At 43.0% G+C, this 19,736-nt stretch overlaps 1 protein-coding gene across 1 annotated transcript in view; it reads right to left on the bottom strand.

The window, feature by feature from the left end:
• FYN (FYN proto-oncogene, Src family tyrosine kinase) overlaps positions 1-19,736 on the bottom strand; it is a 140,285-nt gene that overhangs the window by 14,144 nt on the left and 106,405 nt on the right. Inside the window, exons 8-12 of the mRNA XM_082480601.1 lie at positions 15,089-15,238; positions 11,102-11,257; positions 7,208-7,387; positions 5,301-5,377; positions 5,044-5,197 (exon numbers count right to left, since the gene is read on the bottom strand). Of these exons, the coding sequence (XP_082336727.1) occupies positions 5,044-5,197; positions 5,301-5,377; positions 7,208-7,387; positions 11,102-11,257; positions 15,089-15,238 (717 nt within the window). The remainder of the gene's footprint in view (positions 1-5,043; positions 5,198-5,300; positions 5,378-7,207; positions 7,388-11,101; positions 11,258-15,088; positions 15,239-19,736) is intronic.

Genomic DNA, 19,736 nt, shown 5'->3' with positions numbered 1-19,736 from the left:
CAACCCAACCGCGCACTGCGTTCATTAGGTCAGGACAGCCTGTCTTTGCCCCAAAGCGAGGTACTAATTTGCAGCTTTTATCTCTGTCCTCTTTGTTGAAACATTTCAGCCTGGGGAAAGCCTTTTTTGGGTTTCTGCACTGCTGCAAGCACCGAGCCAAAGCTGCTCGTACAATTTACTGTTAGGGCAGCCTGCCCTGCCTCCTACCTTTGAGGATTTTTGTGAGGCTCAACCCTGTTCTTGGGACCTCTGCTCAGCTCTGCCCAGGCATTCACACAGGTTATCTCCCAGGAGGAATTCCTTGGGAAAAATCAATCCATGGCCCTGCTTTAATTCTTCGTCGGCTATAAGCAGGTCGCGTGATGAGAAGGAGCGGAGGGGGCTGGGATAATTGAGTGACCTTGACGTACAACTCTCAGCATGGTTTCTTCTGAGGCGAGCGAAAATCCCTCAGAGCTTTGTTTTTTTAGATCTAAATCTCGGTGAAGCAGAAACCTCTGAAATTCATGCCCCAGAGCCACGGCCAGCTTGATTATGATCCTGTTTCCAGAAATGCTACAAAGCTGCTACCTCTCGTACCTTAAAACCAAACCCAACGCAGCACCCCAAGCTCTAAGACCCCCAAACCCATGGGAACTCTTGGGTTAGCGACCAGAGAAAGTAGTGCAGCAGTGAATTGCTCTTGGGGCTGGAAAGGGAAAGCCACAAAAGGTAAAAACGAAGTGCTGAAGCAAGCATGTAACAGGAAACGAGTCAGCCCTGGTAGGCGATGATGAGTACCGTGTGGGAGGGACTGCGCAATTACATTTTTTTGTGCTGTGAGAACGAACATGAAATTACAAGCCTGGCAAAACATCAGCAATCAGAAGCAGGCTCTGCAGGCTGAGCCCTCCCTGGGAAGCGGGGGACAAGTGGTGGAACTGCGGGTCTAAACACCCCTCTCGCCCTCTCTCTGTACACCCCCCCCTTCCCCTTGCCCTTCCTCTTGACCTGGCCACGCTCCTTCTCACAGAGCAGATGCCATCTCTGTAGCAGCGTTATGAGTGATCCCCCTCCGGGACCCCTAGGGGCTGGCTGTTGAGAAGCGAGAGTCCTTCCTCCTATCCGCTCCACGGCTTGCCTGGGGAACGGCAGGCAAAGAGCAGGAACAAAGCCTTGGACGCTACAGCCCGCAGTAGAGTCAGCGGCGAAAAAGAGAGATCTGATTAGCTGGTGAGCTGGGAGCTAAGTCTCTTCAAAAGGACTGGGGAGACCCTGGAAGGGGAGAAAAATCCCCACTCGTTTCTAGGAAATCAAAATAAGAAGCATTACTTGTTTTTAAGCAGGGCAGGAAGGAGATATTTCTAAGTGTTAAGGAGGCAAAAAATGATCTGAGAGTTTACAAACATGTACTGGAGCTCCCAAAATAGCTCTGACTTGTCTGGAAGGCATCAGAAAGATTCTCATTGTTTCATGTGTGCTTGGAGCAGCATTGCTGCAAGTGCTGCCAGTGTATGCAGCAGAAACAAGGCCTGGAAAATAACTCTGCTCTTTTTTTGTTAAGGCAATTTTAAATTTGTATCAGCTGCTACTGCTTAGAATAGTAACAACTCTTCCCCAGCAACTCTGTGGAGCACTCAGCGCTCTCCACAAAAATGCCATGTGCTTGGCCAAAACTCCACGTAGCTGCGAACCAGATCACTGTAAGGGTAGCAGAACTGCATGGGAAATCCTGTGTTAGAAGCGATGGGAAGTTTCTCTCTGTCTTGTAGGATACTAGAGATTTTAAGGCTTGCCTTTCAGGACTGACACAAGCATCACGGATGGAAGGAAACAAGACTGAATGCCTGACATTGGTGGGGGGAAAGATGTTGCAACAGCAACAGTCAAAAGAAGCAAGCTCCGGTGGTGCAGGCTGCAATACAGTCCACCAGTGTAGCCTTTAAAATGGGCGTCATTTTAACAGACATGTTTTTCCCTTTTGATTACTCACTTCCTCTAAAAGCAAAAGGAGCCAAATGCTCATTACAAGCCAAGAACTTTTTTTTTTGGTGTTATATAATGGCAGTGTATAGCTGCTAGTCGCACACTTTAAATCATTAGTGGCATGACCATCTCTTTCCTTCCTGACGATTGCTGAGAAATGGCTGTGCAGACAACAAACCGCTTTTTATTTACGTCTCATAAATCACTGGCAGTCAGGCCTCCTTTGTTCAAATCAAAAAGAAAATAAACCGGTCAGTAAAACGTTACCACCAGGCTGAGTAATACCCGTACAGGTTCAGGAATCCTGCACTCCAGCCCGCTGGGGCTCAAAGCATCCCCATCTGTTTCCTTTCAAAATATTTAATCGGAGACAAAAGTGACAGTGGGGGAAGGGAGCAGGAGATCAAGCAAGGCTGGAGAAAACCACCTCTGCCCCACGCCGACAGTGAGCTCTGTACTAACACACTTAAGCCAAGAGAAGGACGACTGCTGAGGAGACAGTTGCCAAAGGCTTTAATATGAAGATTTTGTAAGTCAAAACATTTCCTTTCTCCCATAGGAGCTGCCAGTCTGGAGCGCTCCCCGTCCCCCTCCCCTCTGCTGGCCAGGCTCTCCTGTGTCAAAATTCCCACTGAAGCAGTAGTCAGCTAGATAAACAGAGCAGTCCCCAGATGCATCCCCTTGGAGGCTGAAGTAATAGGTCATGGGAAACAAGCAGAGGCAACCATTTCCTTCTGATACTGTGGTCTCCACCAAGCAAAGCTCAAATCTGAAGTTTAACTGAACAAACCAGGACTGAGTCCCACTTGAAGAAAAATTCCCGTGGCACATTATAAACCACGTTTCTTCCTCAATAAATTAAAGGTCCTAGGCTCACAGTGGCTGCCCAGCTGGCTTGGAAGCCAGGTTAATTGCAATGCAATGTAAATTGAGAGTGTGCTGCTTGGTCAAAAATGCTCCCCTCCCTAGAACAAGCTACCACTTAAAGAAAGGGTCAAAAAAAATAATTAGTGAAGGTAGGAAAACCTTTCTACAAGATGCCTGTGATCACAGCTCTTTAGGTCTCTCTTATAAGGAATTCTGTAGTTCTGAAGGACTTAATCCTGACACTCTGACATCAGGGGAAGGAAGTATTGTCCATTGCCCTGAAGTATGGGAAGGATAGGTGACTTCTCCATACTGGCACCATGAGATGAAGCCAGGCAAATGTGATTCAGATCTCCTGATCAGCCGCGATGCAGGTTAAAAGCCAAGCAATTTCTCTCTTCCCAGCCACTTTTTTCCACAAATCAAGTGATTTCCATCGTGGAAGAAGGCAGGAGATACCCACAACTACGCTCCCTCTCCCTGCCAGTCCCAACGTTATGTTTTTCTCAGCTCAAAGTTTTCCCACCCAAAATCCAATAATTTTTGTTGTCTGAAAAAATCTAAGCTTCTCCTCAGCATCAGTCAGGTAGGTTTTCATGGCTTTCTGACATGTGAAGAGGGCAAAACTATTTTGAGAGATTTAAACCAGGAAGCAAACAGGTCATCAGAGGATTTCCTAGGGATCAGGAGCCTGAAGACATCTGGCCACAAGTAGGTCACATACTTGTCTATTAAACCAAATAATTAGTCATGTCAAACTATATGTTGGGTGGTTTCCAAAGGGAACAAAAGACACGGCAGTAAACCAGACAGAAACAGAGATAATATAGGACAGTGTTTCAAAGCCATTTTGCAGACTGGATCTGGCTGCCTCGTTCGAGGAAAACTTGTCTCGTTTTACACAGGGGAAGGCCAAGCAGGCAACTTTCTGTCTACCAGAGCCTGCAGACACTCTTGTTACTCTGGAGAGAATGACACGAGGCTATTTTTTTCTAGCAAGGACCTATTCCCACCCTCAGGCTGAAATCAATAGTGGTCAACTCTCTCCATTGGCCCCCCCAAAATAATCAGGCCTCGCCATCTGAATGTGAAGTGGGCAGCTTTTAGGGTGGACGCAACCTGTGGTCCACGTCCCTGTGACTAGGTACTGCTGACAGCAGTTCAGAGGGCTGTGAATGGTGCGAGAGCTGCTGCTCCCAGGCCAAGACAAAGCATGCTGGAAACTCTCTGGTTTCTTCTGTTGACACTCGAAAGTCACAGAAAGAGGTTAGCTCATTCCTAAGAATTAACGGCAAAATCCATGCTGAAACAGGGGCTTCTGGTAAAGAGAAAAAGCTCGGAACTGGAAGGGGCAAATGCAGGTTATGAAGTACTTAACCGCCCCGTGCTTTCTGACGACATACAGCAGGGTTTAACGGAACGCTCTTTGGCTTTGGCACTGAAATGGACAGAGTGGTATTTACTGACACATATTGAGCAAGCACTACCAATGTACTGCCAACAGAAAGAGAACAAAACTGTAGCTCTGCAAACTTGGACCAACATCTGACAACTAATCATGACTTGTAAAGAATGACTAACTACAAAGAGCCTGTGTCGTGGCTCAGTCCGAACACACACATGCTTTTTAAAAAAGGCTACAATACTCTTTGATACATTTTTATAGTGTATCAGTGGTAGGCTGTGCCCAGCACTCTGTGTGGCACTGAGAAACAGCTTTCCTATTGAAGTAACTTTTAAAGTTCCCAGAGAAAACATAGTGCTCAGAGAGAAAGCTCCACTGCATAGGGACACAATTCTTTGACCAGTCTGAAATAAAGAAAATAAGGCTAGCACAGCAATGTTGATAGCAGTTAGTAAATACTAGAAGGCACACTACAAAAGAAACAGCTTACGTAAGCTTTTCTGGATTACCCTATTCAGGCTTTCAAAGCTCATAAGTAAAGTATCCTCTTTGTTACGGCACCACAAGGATCTTGTCCTTACTGTCACTTCACCCACCTGTTTGTTTCATTGTGGTCAGTTTTTAAAAGGAAGGCAAATCTAAATAAGATGTTCTCTTCAGGACACGCATTCAGCAGTGAAGTTCTGGGCTAGGAGTTAATATGAGTTCAGGGTTTACTGAAAGGAACCCCAAAGCATATGGAAGAGAGCTTTCTAAAGCCACGTCACAGGGATGACACTCAGTGCTATGCATGTTGCTGCATCTACCTTGTCTGGCCGTATATTCGTTGTCTTCAATCAGCCTTGCCAATCCGAAGTCAGCAATCTTGCATATTAGGCCATTCCCCACCAGAATGTTTGCAGACCGCAGATCTCTGTGTATGTAATTCATCCGCTCGATGTACGCCATTCCTGCAGCCACCTGCGAGAAGCATGAAACATAATTGGTGCATTTTAAAATGAACTCAGACATACACGGGCTATAAAACATATACACCGAAATCCTCAATACTCTGAAGACAGACCTGGGCTGCCATGTCCACCAGATTGGGTAACTTCAAAGCTCTTCCTTCTCCATCTTTTAAGAAATCTAGCAAACTCCCTGCAAATGCAAAATTGACACAATAGAGAGATGTTAGGGAAACAATGGCTATTCATCAGGATGAAGGTGCAGCAATATGTGCAATATTAAAGACAGCAACATGTCAAGTTCAACTGGACAGTTTCAAAAAACCCCACAATATCTTAGAATTCTCCTATTATACTTGTTTCACTCTGCTTTAAGGTTGGCTTGCAGAAGAATATGTCACTAGTCAAAAGACAGTTGCAGGGAACAGAAACAACATTGTTTTTAATTTTCCTACCACTACTGAGAAAGCTGATCTTTCTTAACTTTTCCAGTGCTCTTTGAAACTACATACCTGCTGATCTCTAAAGGCCTCAGCTAGCTAAAAAGCATCAGCTCAGTTCCAAGCCACACAAGCTACGGAAAAAGTCAGATCCCAGCTCAACCTGCTCCAAAAGAAAGGTCAGCCTGGAGCCTGGTAAGCCCAAAGGGACTAGCATTAACAGAGACTAGTTTCCCTTAGATTGGTAGTGCTCCTTCTCTAGGTAACCCATAACTAAATGTAGCACAAACCATTAATTTTAGAAGACCACTATGCAAAACTAAAGAAGACAAAGCAGAGATCAAACGAAAGCAATTTTAGCAAAAGCAATAAGGACATAGCTTCCTTGTGCAAGGGAAATCTAGGAGGTTCCCTGCAGCTTTTAAAAACAGCCTTGGATGCCATAGCTCCCTTCCCAATCTTGTGTTCAAACAGAGAGATGTGACAGTCTCCTTTAAATAAGGTCAGTGTATTGGTTTAATAAATAAGGGTAAAAGACAGATGACTAGGCGTTTCTCCCTTGATAAATCGTCAGCCTCAAGCTCAGATCCAAAGATGTAAAATGTTACAGTAAAAACTAGTAATGTAAGCCAAAATAAACCACGTACTTCAGAAGGATTTGGAGAAGTCTTTTTTTTTAAAGGGGAAAAAGCACACGCTTGTCACTGAGACATATGATTAAAGTGTGAGCTAGTCAGGACTTGGATGCCTCTGAGGAGGGAGGTGGGCAGGCACCTGCCAGGAAAATAAAAACCGACTCCAAATAGACTGAAAAAATGCACTTAAAATTTCAGAGTGTATCCTCCAATGTACAATGAAACTTCCCTGTGAGAACTTATGTTTCCTATTTGGTTCATTTGCTTTTCCAAAACAAGCAGATTTTTTGCTCTGCTCTCAGCACCCCTGCTGGAGATCTGACGGAGTGAGAAGTTTTCCTTTTCTCATTTTACTGTATCGTTACCGGTTAAGTAGCTTAAAGAAAAAGAGAAAGGAGAAGGAGAAAGGGAAGAGGAAAGAATCATATGTGCCAATCGTATTAAAATGATAAATGGGGTAAACTGAAAATTAAGCTGTGAGATGTGAGCGAGGTGCATGCGGCAGAACTCAGGATTGCTAAAAGAAGAAAAAGAAATCTTAGGGCAACAAGTAAGCACTGAAAGAAGATACCATATGAACTCTCTGGCACTGGGAAAAGCTAGGATCTTGGGAAGCAACATGTAATATCATTCAGTCCTAGAAAATGCAAATCTCCACTTGTCAGGGAAGTTTAGATGCTGATGCCATTGGAAGCACTTAGGCTGCACCAGCTTCTCCTTTCCCCACCTAATGCAAGTTTTCGTTGTACATCTAGGGCATGCCAGTTTCTGGGCCCAGGTCAGAGTTGAATTCATAATTCTTCTGAAGCCAGGGGTGAATTTAGCTTCCTGTTCCCTCTCTCCTGCTTCGCACACTGTTCGTGCATCACACTGCACCTCCCTATGTGTCCCCAAGGAGCATTAACAAAGGAAAAATATTGTTATCAAGGGCAGCAGCTCTGGCTTCACCTTTGCTCATGTACTCCGTGACAATATAGATAGGTTCTTCAGACACCACAGCATAAAGTTGGACCAGTTTGTCATGTTTTAGCTTCTTCATGATTTGGGCTTCCTCTAAGAAGGATTCTGGAGACATAGTGCCAGGCTTCAGGGTCTTGATAGCCACTTTAGTATTTCCGTTCCACGTACCTACAAGCAGAGATACTTAGTTAGATTAAACATCTTCTGCTCCTTTTTCTGCCTGATGCCTAATGCAACCAAGGAATAAACTAGCAAGGACACTTAACATAGTTATTTTTTAAAAATGTTGTTTCCCATGCTGCCTTATCATTACATTCCTCCCACGCCTCCCTCATATTTTAGTCTTTTTCTATTATACAGAAAAATAATACTCCCATTGGCACTGGGGCACAATTGCCGTTGTCCTACTCAGACAATGCTTCCACTGATGTCCACAGAAACCTTCTCTGAGTAAGAAACTTGGGACTGCTGAAACCCATCTTATGTATTCCCTTGCTAACAAGTAATTGCTACAGAAAACAACACAGCTCCAGTCACAGATTTGGATAACAAAACTGGTTAAACCCAGAACTTTCCATTTGCAAGACATTTTAACATTTTGTTTTTGTTCTGACTCAGAGGAAAAAAAATATTCTAAGAAAAATTCCCAAGAAACAAATTCTGAATCCATTTCATTTTAGAAATGCGGGTGTGTTTCCAAACTGAAATGTGCCTTTTTCCTCCCTTTCCTCATCCCCAGAAGCCCAGAAGCTGCTGGTTGAAACCAAGGTGGTTCCCGTCCACTTCACTTTGTTCTTTACTTGTGGTCAGCACTGAAATGGATAAGTTGTGTCATTTTTCAGCCATCATCTACCAGGCCTTCTGTAACACCTGAAAGCTTGCACAAGGACCTGGAGAGATCTGGGGAAGGCTGACTCAGGGCATGCCACAGGAGGTGGGGCTTCACTCGGGTATTTGCAAGGGGGAGAAGGAGGACTGGAAAAAAACCAACCCAACCAAACAAACCACACACATAAGTTAACAGTTTTTTTTGTGGAGGATGAGGCACTGGGTTAGGGAAAGGAAGGAAAATGAAAATGGGCAGAAATATCACTTTTCTAGTGCCTTCTGGTTGTCCCTTGCCCAGACTTGCCGGAACCCTGCTCCAGAGCAGGGCTGAAATGGCTTTGAATGGGACCTGTGATCTGTTGACAGGGAGCTGCTGTGTGATAAGGCAGAACAATACTAAATGACTTCAGGAATTAATCACATTGGGTAACAATCACTCCTCTACACTTAAGCGTGAGGATAGCTGAAGGTCTACAAAGTATGTGAAGACTCACACTGAGATCTAGTTTCTCTAAATTAAGAAGTGATCAAAAAAGGTAATGTGTAAAAGAAGCCTGGTTTGTCTTTGTTAAAAGCACATTAATGGTTACCAGGGCTCAGCTGCCGCATGGGAACCGGTTAAGCCATAACAACTTCATTATGAGCTTTTGCGACCTTTCAGAGCATAAAATCAGCTGGATTTTGTGCAAGTGGTCAGGTCCCAGCTGCCACCTCGCCAGGCCTAGGACAGGGGAGGAGCGGTGGGTGACGCACTGCCTGTGTCGTTCCTCACTTGCACGGCAATCCCTGCAGCAGCACACAATGCTGTCTGAGGGGAGCTTGAGGCACGTATTAGCCAAAAGTGTGCAGTGAAGTTCAGTTTTCACTATGCCTTGATTTTCTTCTGTCAGCTCAGTGCCCAGTGCTGTCACCCCTACCGGTGTGGAGTAATGTCTTGAGTTACTACCACCGCTACCCCAGCGTGCTTGAGGAGGTCTCTTGAGGTCTTAGTTTCACTCAGTCCTTCAAATCAGAGCTGAAGCAGGACTTTGCTTTAGTGGCACTCCCACGTAAGCTGGGAAGGATGCGGCTTCGCCTTCTAATTTCCAGCAGGGTGGCCAAAATCTTTTCTGATGGGTAAAAGGAAGAGTGTTTTATCTGGAGCCACTGAGGCTCTGGACCGCAGAGTGCTGTCAGTCACAGCCACTTTGCAGAGGTACCACAGATTATATGAACCAGGAATGAAACCCTGGTCTCATGGCACCAGGGTTTCTGTCACTGGTATTAATAAACTAGGATTTTACCTGGTATGTTAACAGGATTAACTGTGTATTATCTGTTTGCATTGCCTTAATAAAAATCCCAGGACTTGTTCTATTACCATGAAGTGGTATATTCAGCAGTTCTGTTTTTAAATACTTCTATGAATTTCTCCAGTTAAAAAAAGAAAATAAAACAAAAAGGTTAACTTATCCTCTCAGACCAGTTTTCAGTTTAAGTCGTTAAATTTCCTTGTTGTGCTTTGGTATTTTTCTCTCTAATAGAAAATTAGCAGACCTCCCTCTGAATTCCTCCCATATGTAGTTAGTTACTACCTAATGCATTTTTTATTAATTTTTACTGTGTTAATCTATTCCAATTTGCTAATGCTTCAAGGCTGTTAACATATTTTTACTATACATTACGTTAAGAAACATAAGCATTTCTGACAGATATTTGGCACTGTATTTCTCATAGCTGATTGTTTTTTTTTAAACTGCATTTGCTACTTTAGCTTGCAGCAGTTGAAGATCTATGGCACACAAAACTGACCACTAAGTATTAACATCAACTTGAAACTCTTGCATGCATTCATGTCATGGTTTAGGCTGGACGGGCCACTGAGGCGAAATGAGAGATGCTCCACCGACTGAGCTAGCCAGGCAGATGGAGAACAAGAAGGTGAAACTGCAGTTATCTGGGGATGCTAATATAAAGCACAGGTAGTTTTCTTTGCAGCAGGTCAACTGTAATTATGTGAAATTATATAAATTTCTATATTTCTATTCCACAAATTCTATAAATTTCACAGACGTGCTGTCATGCTCCTTGCTGTAGTCTTGCAACGGAAAACAGCTGCAAGAACCCCGGAGAGCTTTCTGGTTATTTGGTTGTACATACTTTTGTGTCACTGCAACAAAAAGAGCGGCCAAACTGCTCCACCAAATGATTCTGACATAAAGAAACAACATATAGCAATTCTTTATTTGAATCGGTCATTTTAAAGAGGCTACAGAGAATACAGTTTGGCACAAAAATTGAGCCCACCGCTCATTAAATGGCCACTATGTTGTGTTTCAATGCTATGGCTATACTAAGATTTATGTATATTTTAAATTGCTATTGTTTTATAGTCATTAAAAGAATGAGTCCCACGGAGAGAGGAGCAGTAAGTAAAGCTGGCAAGTGTGCAGAAAACAATGCCAGTGGATTTGGAAAATGCCAGTATTTCTGAACTTCAAAGTGGGGGTTCAGCTGGGCTGGGCAAGTCTTGCCTCTGTTGTCCCGGGTCTCTATATTGAGTTACAGGGTTCTGCTGCAGATACAAATTTCAAAACAGCTTTAAAGAAGTGGATGCGTGGGAAAGCTAGCTTGACAATATCAGCTTGCTGATTCTTGCCATTATTTTTAAACTGGGAGAGCGGATGGAAACGTTTTCAGGGTCTGACTCCATCCATGCTAAAACACACGAGGAAAAAAAGATGTCTACTTACCAGATTAATTTCTGGTTAGCCATTCTGCCTTACAAGTTTCCTTACATCATTCCTATTTTAATACCTGGCAATTGTGTAGTCACCCAAATAAACCCAATGCAATTAATGAGGTTTAATGCCTTAACCTCTCATACCAGTACGTGCAAATGAAAGGAAGTTTCCCCCTGGATCACTGTATCTAGGTCTGACGGTTTTAGGCGATATAGACTAACATTTCATACTATTCTGATCTTTGAGCTTTAAGATCTCTACTCGAAAGGTTTATTTCTGCCAAGAGGGCCTTAAAAGATCTGTCCAAAGCAAAATATATTCTCTGCCTTACCACGCCACACTTCAGCGAAACACCCCTGACCAAGCTTCTGTTCCAGAAATAATGAATCACGTGCAACTTCCCATGCATCTTTAGCCAATCCAACAGTTTGTGGGGTATTATTCGTAGCAATCACAGTTAAGTTAAAACACAAACCATCAGCTTTCTCTATAGGAGAGGAAATTAATAAAAAAAACACACTTATAATCCAAAATTATGCATGCATTGAGAAAGATGGAAGGTGACGTCTTTCAGTGCTGCATTAAAGTTCATTTGCAAACACTGATTTTTGGATACCAAAGGTAAGGAGGTTTTTGTTAGCTTGCAGAAAAAGGCTCCTTGGTATAATTAATAGACTACTATGTGAGCCTTGATTTATTATTAAGACAGTGGTAATTCATCAAAATTGAAACCTTCCAAGGAAACGTGGAATTTCAGTTTCTTTTGCCATTAATTACAGTGAAAGTTGAATTCCAAAGGTATTTTTCTGAACAGTTTGAGTTTTGCTCATTTGTTTTCTTGTGGATCAGTGTCCTACATTTTCACCTTCCATCTTATAATCCCCACACAGAGAGCTATTTTAGAATAATTATTTTGCTCCATACCCATCCATACTTCCCCAAACTGCCCATTTCCCAGTCTCTTGATCAACTGTAGGGATTCTCGTGGAATTTCCCAGACATCTTTGGTTTTGACAGACAGATCAGTAAGCCTTGGCATTCCTTTATGACAGGGGACTACTAAGCGGCAGCAAAGACCTGCAGCTCTCTCTGATGGAGCCAGAAGTGAAGCCGACAGCAAAGGAGAGGAAAGAAAAAAAAGTGTGACATGAAACAAAAACAGTAAGCATAAAAACAATGCTACTCACAACAGCTGTTAGTTGCATACCACAAAGCATCCTGGAAGATTAGAAATTGGACATTGAAACATATTCATTTGAGACAGAACAGGAAATATTTTAGTCTCTGCTTCCACAGCCTGAAATGGAAGGTGACCGCCAATGGTTTCTCTTGTGGACTCAGGATTTCCCTTCTCCCACAATGCTGCGTTAAGGTAACTCCACAAGTAACTGGTACACCATAGTGCAGTATAACTTTTTAAAAATAATCTCTAAGTAACAAACTGGATTGTTTCTGAACTGAGTAAAAAAAACACAGAGAAGATTCACTTTTTCTGAAAATCACAGCAATGAAAATTTGGTGGAATTTTTTGCAAATTCTTTTCTAGGTATCCTGGAAAAAGTATTTTCTATACTCTACTCCGTGAAAAGGTGTTTTTCTAGGTGTCCTGTAAAAGGCTTTTTCTGCCATTCTTCATAGAGCAAATCTTTACATGCAGCCAGTCCTACACTGATTGGGGCAGATTCATTGTAATTGTTTCCTGCAAAGCTTTACAGAAGACTGAACTGTGACAAAAGTGACAAAATAATTTACCTTAAGATATATAGTATATATAAAACCAATGATATATATAAAAAATATATATACACACATATTGTTGTGTAGTATGCTATGCTGCATAAAGCAGAGTACAATATAAAGCTTGCGCAGCCACTTGTATCTAAAACCAGCTGCAGCAGAGCAGAACAATGTGGGCAACTGCAATTGTAATTCAGACTCAAACGTAATCTTTATTCTCCTGTGCAAGATTTCTTTCTGGACAGGTAAACAGTTTGTTTAAGCATCACAAGGTGGGCAAGCACTGAAGGTCCTTGCAACACCAAGCTCTACCTCCTCAGAACAAATGTTGTGCGATAGTGGGGAAGCCCCTACAGGCACCCTGACATGGACCTTGTTGTGTCTCCTGTAGCAAGACAACAAAGACAACAAAACAGGGGAGATGAGCTGACCAGTTAGCATGTCTTATTCCAAGATAATTCCGATGGGAACATTAGGAGAGGGACTACTCAAAATATGGATAGTATCTGGGAAGCTTCCTTATGGAGTCTGGACAGCTGCAGAAAGAAAATGGGGGTTTTTAAGACCTCCTTGTTTTCTTCAACTGTAAAAAAAACCAACCTTAGCATGCTAGTGCTCCAGTTAAGCCTAGACTGCACGCACAAGAGCTTATGCTTGACAGGCCGGCTGTTAGGAGTTGGGTGAATGATGCTTTGGCTTCAGACGTGCCGTTACTGGACTTCAGACTGACATCAGAACACCCTGGGGATCTCAATATTTTTTATTTGTAAATCTCATCTGTGAAAGTCCAGGCGCTGCAGTTAATTTTATTACCCAGGTAAGAAGGGGCTGGGAAAAGAGGGAAGTCTGGGCTATAAGGGTACTCAGCAGTGCAATCAGAGCGCAGTGCAGGGATACCCGTGCTGTGTCTGCACAAAGGTACACTCTGTACTTCCAACTCCTGACCCAGGACTGCTTACATGAGACCAAACTGCACACTGTCTACCCAGGTAACCTGTTTTTCAGCTGCCTGCACAAGAGTGGTCCTCCAGCCTGGACAACTATGGGATGAAGGCTGAAGGATTAGCTGCAGAGCATACCAGACCTGTTGTGAAGGCACTGACCTGTGGTTTCGGCAGTGGCCCTTCAGGGACCATGCTGATCTTTACAGAGTCCTTTAGGCATCTTTGAGCTCTTCGTAGAAGTAAATCTAGGCACTCACAAGGCATGGTGATAATCTACCTCCCACAATCCAGAGTGCGGAGCAGGTGGTTAGAGGCAGCTTTTATGTTTTGAGACAGCTGGGGCTGGCATGGAACGAGGGCTCCTGTGATCACCTGGGTCTGGGAGACCACAGGTGAAACCCCTGGAGTCTGTACCGTGCCCTCTTGAGCTACCCTACCTGGATCCTACCAGTTATGCCTCTGTGTGGCACAGAAATGGCTGTTTCCAGATCTATTTGTTTCTGCATCTGTGCATGGAAAATATACCACCCAAATTTGACCACAGAAAACTAAAAGTTGGCATATAACAGCTGGTATAGTGGGGTTGAAAATTGTCTTCCTTAGATGTGAGTTTTTATACATTATTTAGCTTAGTTTAATGTGGAGTCACCAGAAACAACTAGAAATTCTCCCAGGCAGCATACACCCACCAGAAATTGGGCGGAGAAGACAGCCAGATGTCTAGTATGAATAGCGTAAGAATACAGCAGACAGAATACAAAGAATACAGAAAAAACACCCCACAGAGAAGTTGTTTTCCCAAGTAAAAATTATGAAAAGTTTTTGAGCAGCAAGCATTTGGGGTCATCTGTTAATATTATAAAAAGCTTAAGTAAGGAAAAAAAAAAGAAAATAATTCAAAATACAAAATTCTGCTCAGAAAATGACCATGTTGAGAAGCGTGGCAGTCTTCTACATAAGAACCGGTTGTCCTATGGAGAGGTTTGAGGGGCTTTAAAGTTGTATCTGTTGTACACCAATTGCCAGTGACAGTAGGATGCGCTTTTAAGTTGAATAGTGCATGCCACATTTTCATTGCAGAAATTTAAAAAGAAAAAAGAGCTTGGTGGGTAGACACAAACAGTGTGCATAAAGAAACACCCACCTTGCCATATTTATTTTTAAAATTAGACCAATTATAATTTAGATGTTAATACTTTGCACATTGAACCCAAAACTTGTGGGAAAATTTGAGTCAGGTAAGGTGACTGAGTTCCACAGTGCAATTCCCTATTTGCTTTATTAGCAATACTGTGCTGCAAAACGATACATATTAGCACTCGCTTATGCACAGGGAATTCATGCTTTGAGATGTGCAAGTCCAATTCAGTTCTTCTGTTTGCTCAGAAGAGGGACAGCAGGCAAAACCTTTACCTCAGTAGAATGCTAGCTGTTAAAAGCTCTGCTGCTGTACACGGTGAACGGCACTCAGAGCCATTTATAACTGTAATGGGAAAGGGATAATGGAAGATGCATTACAACAAGCGAGAGACATAGCTCAAATGACTCTTTAGGGCGTCTTACACATACATCAGCTCAGCAGCAAACACTTTTGTTTTAAAATACTTCAGAGTGTCATGTATTATCTGAAAAATTACCTGAATAATGCTGAACCAGCTGCTGAAGAGTTTCAAATTGTGCCCGAGTTGTGATATAATATCCACCATTGTCAAGTTTACGAATCTTATAATGTTTGACATGATCTCCTTTCATATCATCCCAATCTCGAATAGATAGGGAATAGGCACCTGTTTCAAGCAAAGGAGAAATAAATAAATAAAAAAGGTCAGTAGGTTTTAGACACAAAGATTTTGGTTTGCTGGTCAGTTGTCATGTAGTGATAGAGAAATTGCTTCCAAAAAATGTTTATTGTACCTTCAAAAAGAACAAGTGAATCTAACACATTGAAGTAAGTGTCACAGAAACCTTCTGATGTTCACACCATGTCCCTTTCACACTTTTCTAGAAAGAAATCAGGACTTCTGTGTAAATGAAAACTCACATTTTAACATTTACTGCTTCAGGTTGTTAAATTGACTTTTCCTATTTTAGGTATCAGGTTACACTGCAAATACTATACTTCAGGTAAATGCCAGTGGGTGGTAAATATCAAGATTTTCATAGGAAGCACTGGAGATAATGACTTTATATGTGTGTAGTGTTGCCACCCAGATAGATCCCAAACTTCTTTATAAACATTGAACAACCAAATTAGCATACTTTGCACGTCACAGTCTTTGGGAGGTGGTACTACACCAAGACTGTGCACCAGTAGGTCTACAAGAACTGCATGTTTCACTTGCCAAATCCATGCTGGAGCTTTAGAGCCTATTGGCGGGATTCAGATGCCCAAACACAGGGGTTAAGTGACAAGTGAGATGCCCCAGGACATCCTGCTTGGCAGTCTTCCCACAAGCTGTCACCTTTGTCTGACCCATGTGGATGCCCTGCAGGCTTTTCAAATGGCTCTGGATGCTCATGGCCAGGTAAAGGAACCCAGTTGAGGGGCTGGATTTAGTTTTAGGTGTAGCGGTGGCTGTCTGCAGGTGGGCTATGGGCTTGATTTAGATGCCCACACATAAGCTCCTGGTGCTATTACGGCATCTGAATCCCAGCCTAGTTTCCATGAGAGTTGTGGCACTGTAGGTATTGATGGCAAAACGCAGGTTTGAGCACTAGGTGTCTGCGGTCGTGGGCAGCTGAACTGCACCTCAGCTTTCATGGGCAGCTGAACTGAACCCCAGCTTCCTGCTGACTGTAAAGGGAGCTTGGCCACCTACATGGGGACCTGCACATTCAGGTGTCTTAATTCGAAGCACAGTCCTATTCTACGTACGGTGACACCCACATGTTGGTTCTCCACAGTGTCATAAGCAAAGCCACATCTTACAGCATAATGCAGTTTCTGAGCAAAAAGCACGGCCATTTCAAAGGCAGTGGAGAAGACAAGTCTTCACTCATGGTTCAGATGAATATTGTGTTTACTCAAAGGTAATTCAGACATTAAAAGGAAAAAAAAAATGGAGGTAACTGGCAGCTGCAGAGATCTCAGGAAGATCCTCCTCCTGGAGCCTCAGCTGCTTTCACTGGTAACCGTGTCAGCTAAGGGCAGGAAAGGAAAACCACCAGCAGACAAATTTAGGCCACATGAAAGCTGGAGTGATTTCCTCCAGGTCTAATAGCAAACAGCACTGACTGCTGCTTATCCCAAGTCAGGGTACTTTTCAACACACCTGGCAGATTCACGTTCTCCAGAACTACCTCCAGCTAAGTGAAATGGTTTAAAGAACCCCCCACAGTTAGGTGGTTGAGGTGCCTGGTGTAAGATAGCTTTCCTGGATGTCTCCCCGAGAAGAAGTTTCCCTGACCATGTTAACGTGCAACAGGTCGCACTGGCAGGTGGCTCACTACCGAGGGAGCTGCAGTGAACCAAACATCTCCACCCTGACTCCAAGGACTTCTCAAATTCCCTGTTCTTTGTCCTCTAAGTAGGAGGAAAAGAGCCAGCACTTGCACACATGATTCTGGTTTATGTGAATGGGAGACACCCTGAGAGGAGTGACAGGATTTTTATTTCCGAGTGTAGAAAAATACTGTTTGTTTAGGGTATTTTTCTGAGGAGATTCTCCCACTGAGTAAGTACATCTCTCTCAGCTCGGAGTTCAAAGCGTTTTGGGGATTTGCAAGCACATCTTGTGCGTGCTTTGTACCACCACTCCGGGTTGTACACTGTTAGCCAGCCTACTTTCAAAATTTTCCAGGCAGTGTTCTCCACCTCCGCATTTGTGAGTTCTGATCCACTGGCAGCAGCTGTATTTTCTTTAGTCACGCTCCCTGCCTATCTGGTCACTATTTTAGATTCTTTAGGAAAATGTAAACAATCTGTGGCTCCGGGTCTGCAATCAGAGCTGTGTGGGTGGCCCTCTGTGGACCCCCGCTGACCTCAGATCAAGTTGCAGGACTGGAGCTTTAGTTCAAATCTGGACAAAAACAAGATCCAAGATGGATTTAATTATTCATTTATTTAGGCTGTTGGTTATTTATAGTATTCATTATTATCTGATGATAAATTAAAATATAAGAGATATGCATAATAAAAATTTGGATAGAAATACAACAATGTATCATACTAATGAATTTAAAGAAAAAAAAAAAAAACAAACCTAAAACCAGACAGCCTTGGAGAGTGGAGATTGAAACCAGGTGAAGGATTATACAGACAAGAGCTGATGAAGTACCTGGGTAGCCAGGCACTGAAAAAATGAAAAGCTGGCTCCATATGATTTATTTTGGAAGTAAGAAGAGAAGACAACCATGATCAGGGGAGGTTAAATTCATGCTGAAGTCATCCATGATGATACTTTTAACATGATCCTGATTAATTTTATTATTCTTATTATTTAAAGCAGAAGGGACGATTCTAGGTCACAAAACAATTCCTGCCTCAAGCCCAAGATGACTAGCTGGAGTAAGGCATTTTGAGAAGACTTATAGGAGAATGCACCATTCGAGCCCTCCCAGCTGACTTTTTCTTCTCTCATGAACAACAAGCTCCCCCTGTTTTCTTCAGCATACTGAAACACCACAAGGAAGAGAAGGGAAACAGGCGTTTTTGACAAAAACCATGCATGTTTGGTTTTTTCCAATGGCTTTGATGCAAACTTTGCCTGAAGATGTAGAAAACCTTAAGTTCAAATGGAGGGAAATTAAGCTTGCTGCTATAAGTCCATCCATGATGGATTACTCCATTTCCCCAATGCTTTTGTACCTCCCAAGAAGCTCCAGAAAAAAGCCCTACTTAGCTAAGTAAACAACTCTGCAAAACATATCCCCTATCACTGTATGAAAACTAGTAAAAACAAAGTAAACTGGTAATGTGGTTTAGAGAAACAGTGTTGTGTTTGTTTTTAGCATCCATGGATGCCTATATGAGTGAGTTTTTAAACTTGGAATGGAATGAAGTCCTGTTCCTCACACACATCACAACTGTTGGTGAAAATGAACAGGTGGAGGCTATTTGCAGAAAAAGAGCAAGTTAGAGCCTGTCTTGCTCCCGGTGGGAATGTCTTACTGCTACATAAGGTATGGTGAAGCTGTGGGGTGACAAGATGGGATATTAGCTGTCTGAAACAGCAGCGTGTCTGTTCAGATTTTGAATCAGAAACGGTCTTCAGAGTTATGGGCAGCGATGGAAGACTGCAGTGACTGCAGGAGACAAACATGTAAAACTTACAATTTTAAATGACAGAATGTAGCACCTGAAGATAGGTCAGGTAGAGAGGAGTGGGAAGCAGTGCTTCTCCTCTTTAAGCCCCTTTACCAGCCATGACTCTAACCAATTTGCATGCTAACTCTAGCTGACAGTGTGCTCTGATCAAAGCACTGACAAGTCAGTGCTTTAATTACATGAACCATCATGAGACTTCAGAACTTACATGAAATTAATTCTAGTGACTTGTGCTTCCCACAGCTATTGTTTTGGATTGCTCGTTAATTGAGAAATGGTCAGGTTTGTTTTCACTTAGTTGCAGGTTTTCTCCTCAATAGTTGTATGAATTAGAAAGATCTCATACATGTGAAGCTTTGAAGGAGATGTTGACAGGCCTCATGAACAAAATGTAAAAGCAAAGATAGCACCCATCAAGAAAACTGGAACTCTCCCAATATTTTTAGAGGGAAAGAGGAGAATACGTCCTTCCACTTGACTTCAACAGAATGGACAGAGTTGAATACTTTATGAATAGATTAATTAGAACTATTTTCAATCCTTTTCACTGTTAATCTATGAATTTAAAACTGCTACATCTTCCCTCCTCCTGCCCCGGGATTCAGCATTTCAAAGGGGAAAGGCCAAAAAAATTCCCCGAATCTTCCCAAAATAATAACTCCTTCCCACCCCAAATCTTATCTTACATCTTCCAGGCAAGAAGGTTCAAATATTCTGCTTGTTCAGATGTAATTTTCACCAAACTAGACTGGAGGTTCACAGTAAGCTAGCTGGCTATGCCTGGACCCGAATATGGACACGAGGAGGTCTGCCTCCTGTAGCCCCATAGCTGCTGTTCTGAGGGGCCACTCTCTACCCAATGCCATTGCAACAGTAATATCTTCAGGCCCTGAGAGAGACAGTGGGATGTTCAGACTGTGAGAGCAGAGCAGAGCACCCTGCCTGTCTTGCACTGCAGATACCATGGGTTGGGCACGGCATGGGTTGCACTTGGGCTGTTCTCTGCTTTGAACGCTCGC

The sequence above is a fragment of the Vanellus vanellus genome, assembly GCF_965231255.1.
Source record: "Vanellus vanellus genome assembly, chromosome: 3".
In the NCBI taxonomy this organism is placed as follows: domain Eukaryota; kingdom Metazoa; phylum Chordata; class Aves; order Charadriiformes; family Charadriidae; genus Vanellus; species Vanellus vanellus.
This window is presented reverse-complemented; position numbering and strand designations above follow the sequence as displayed.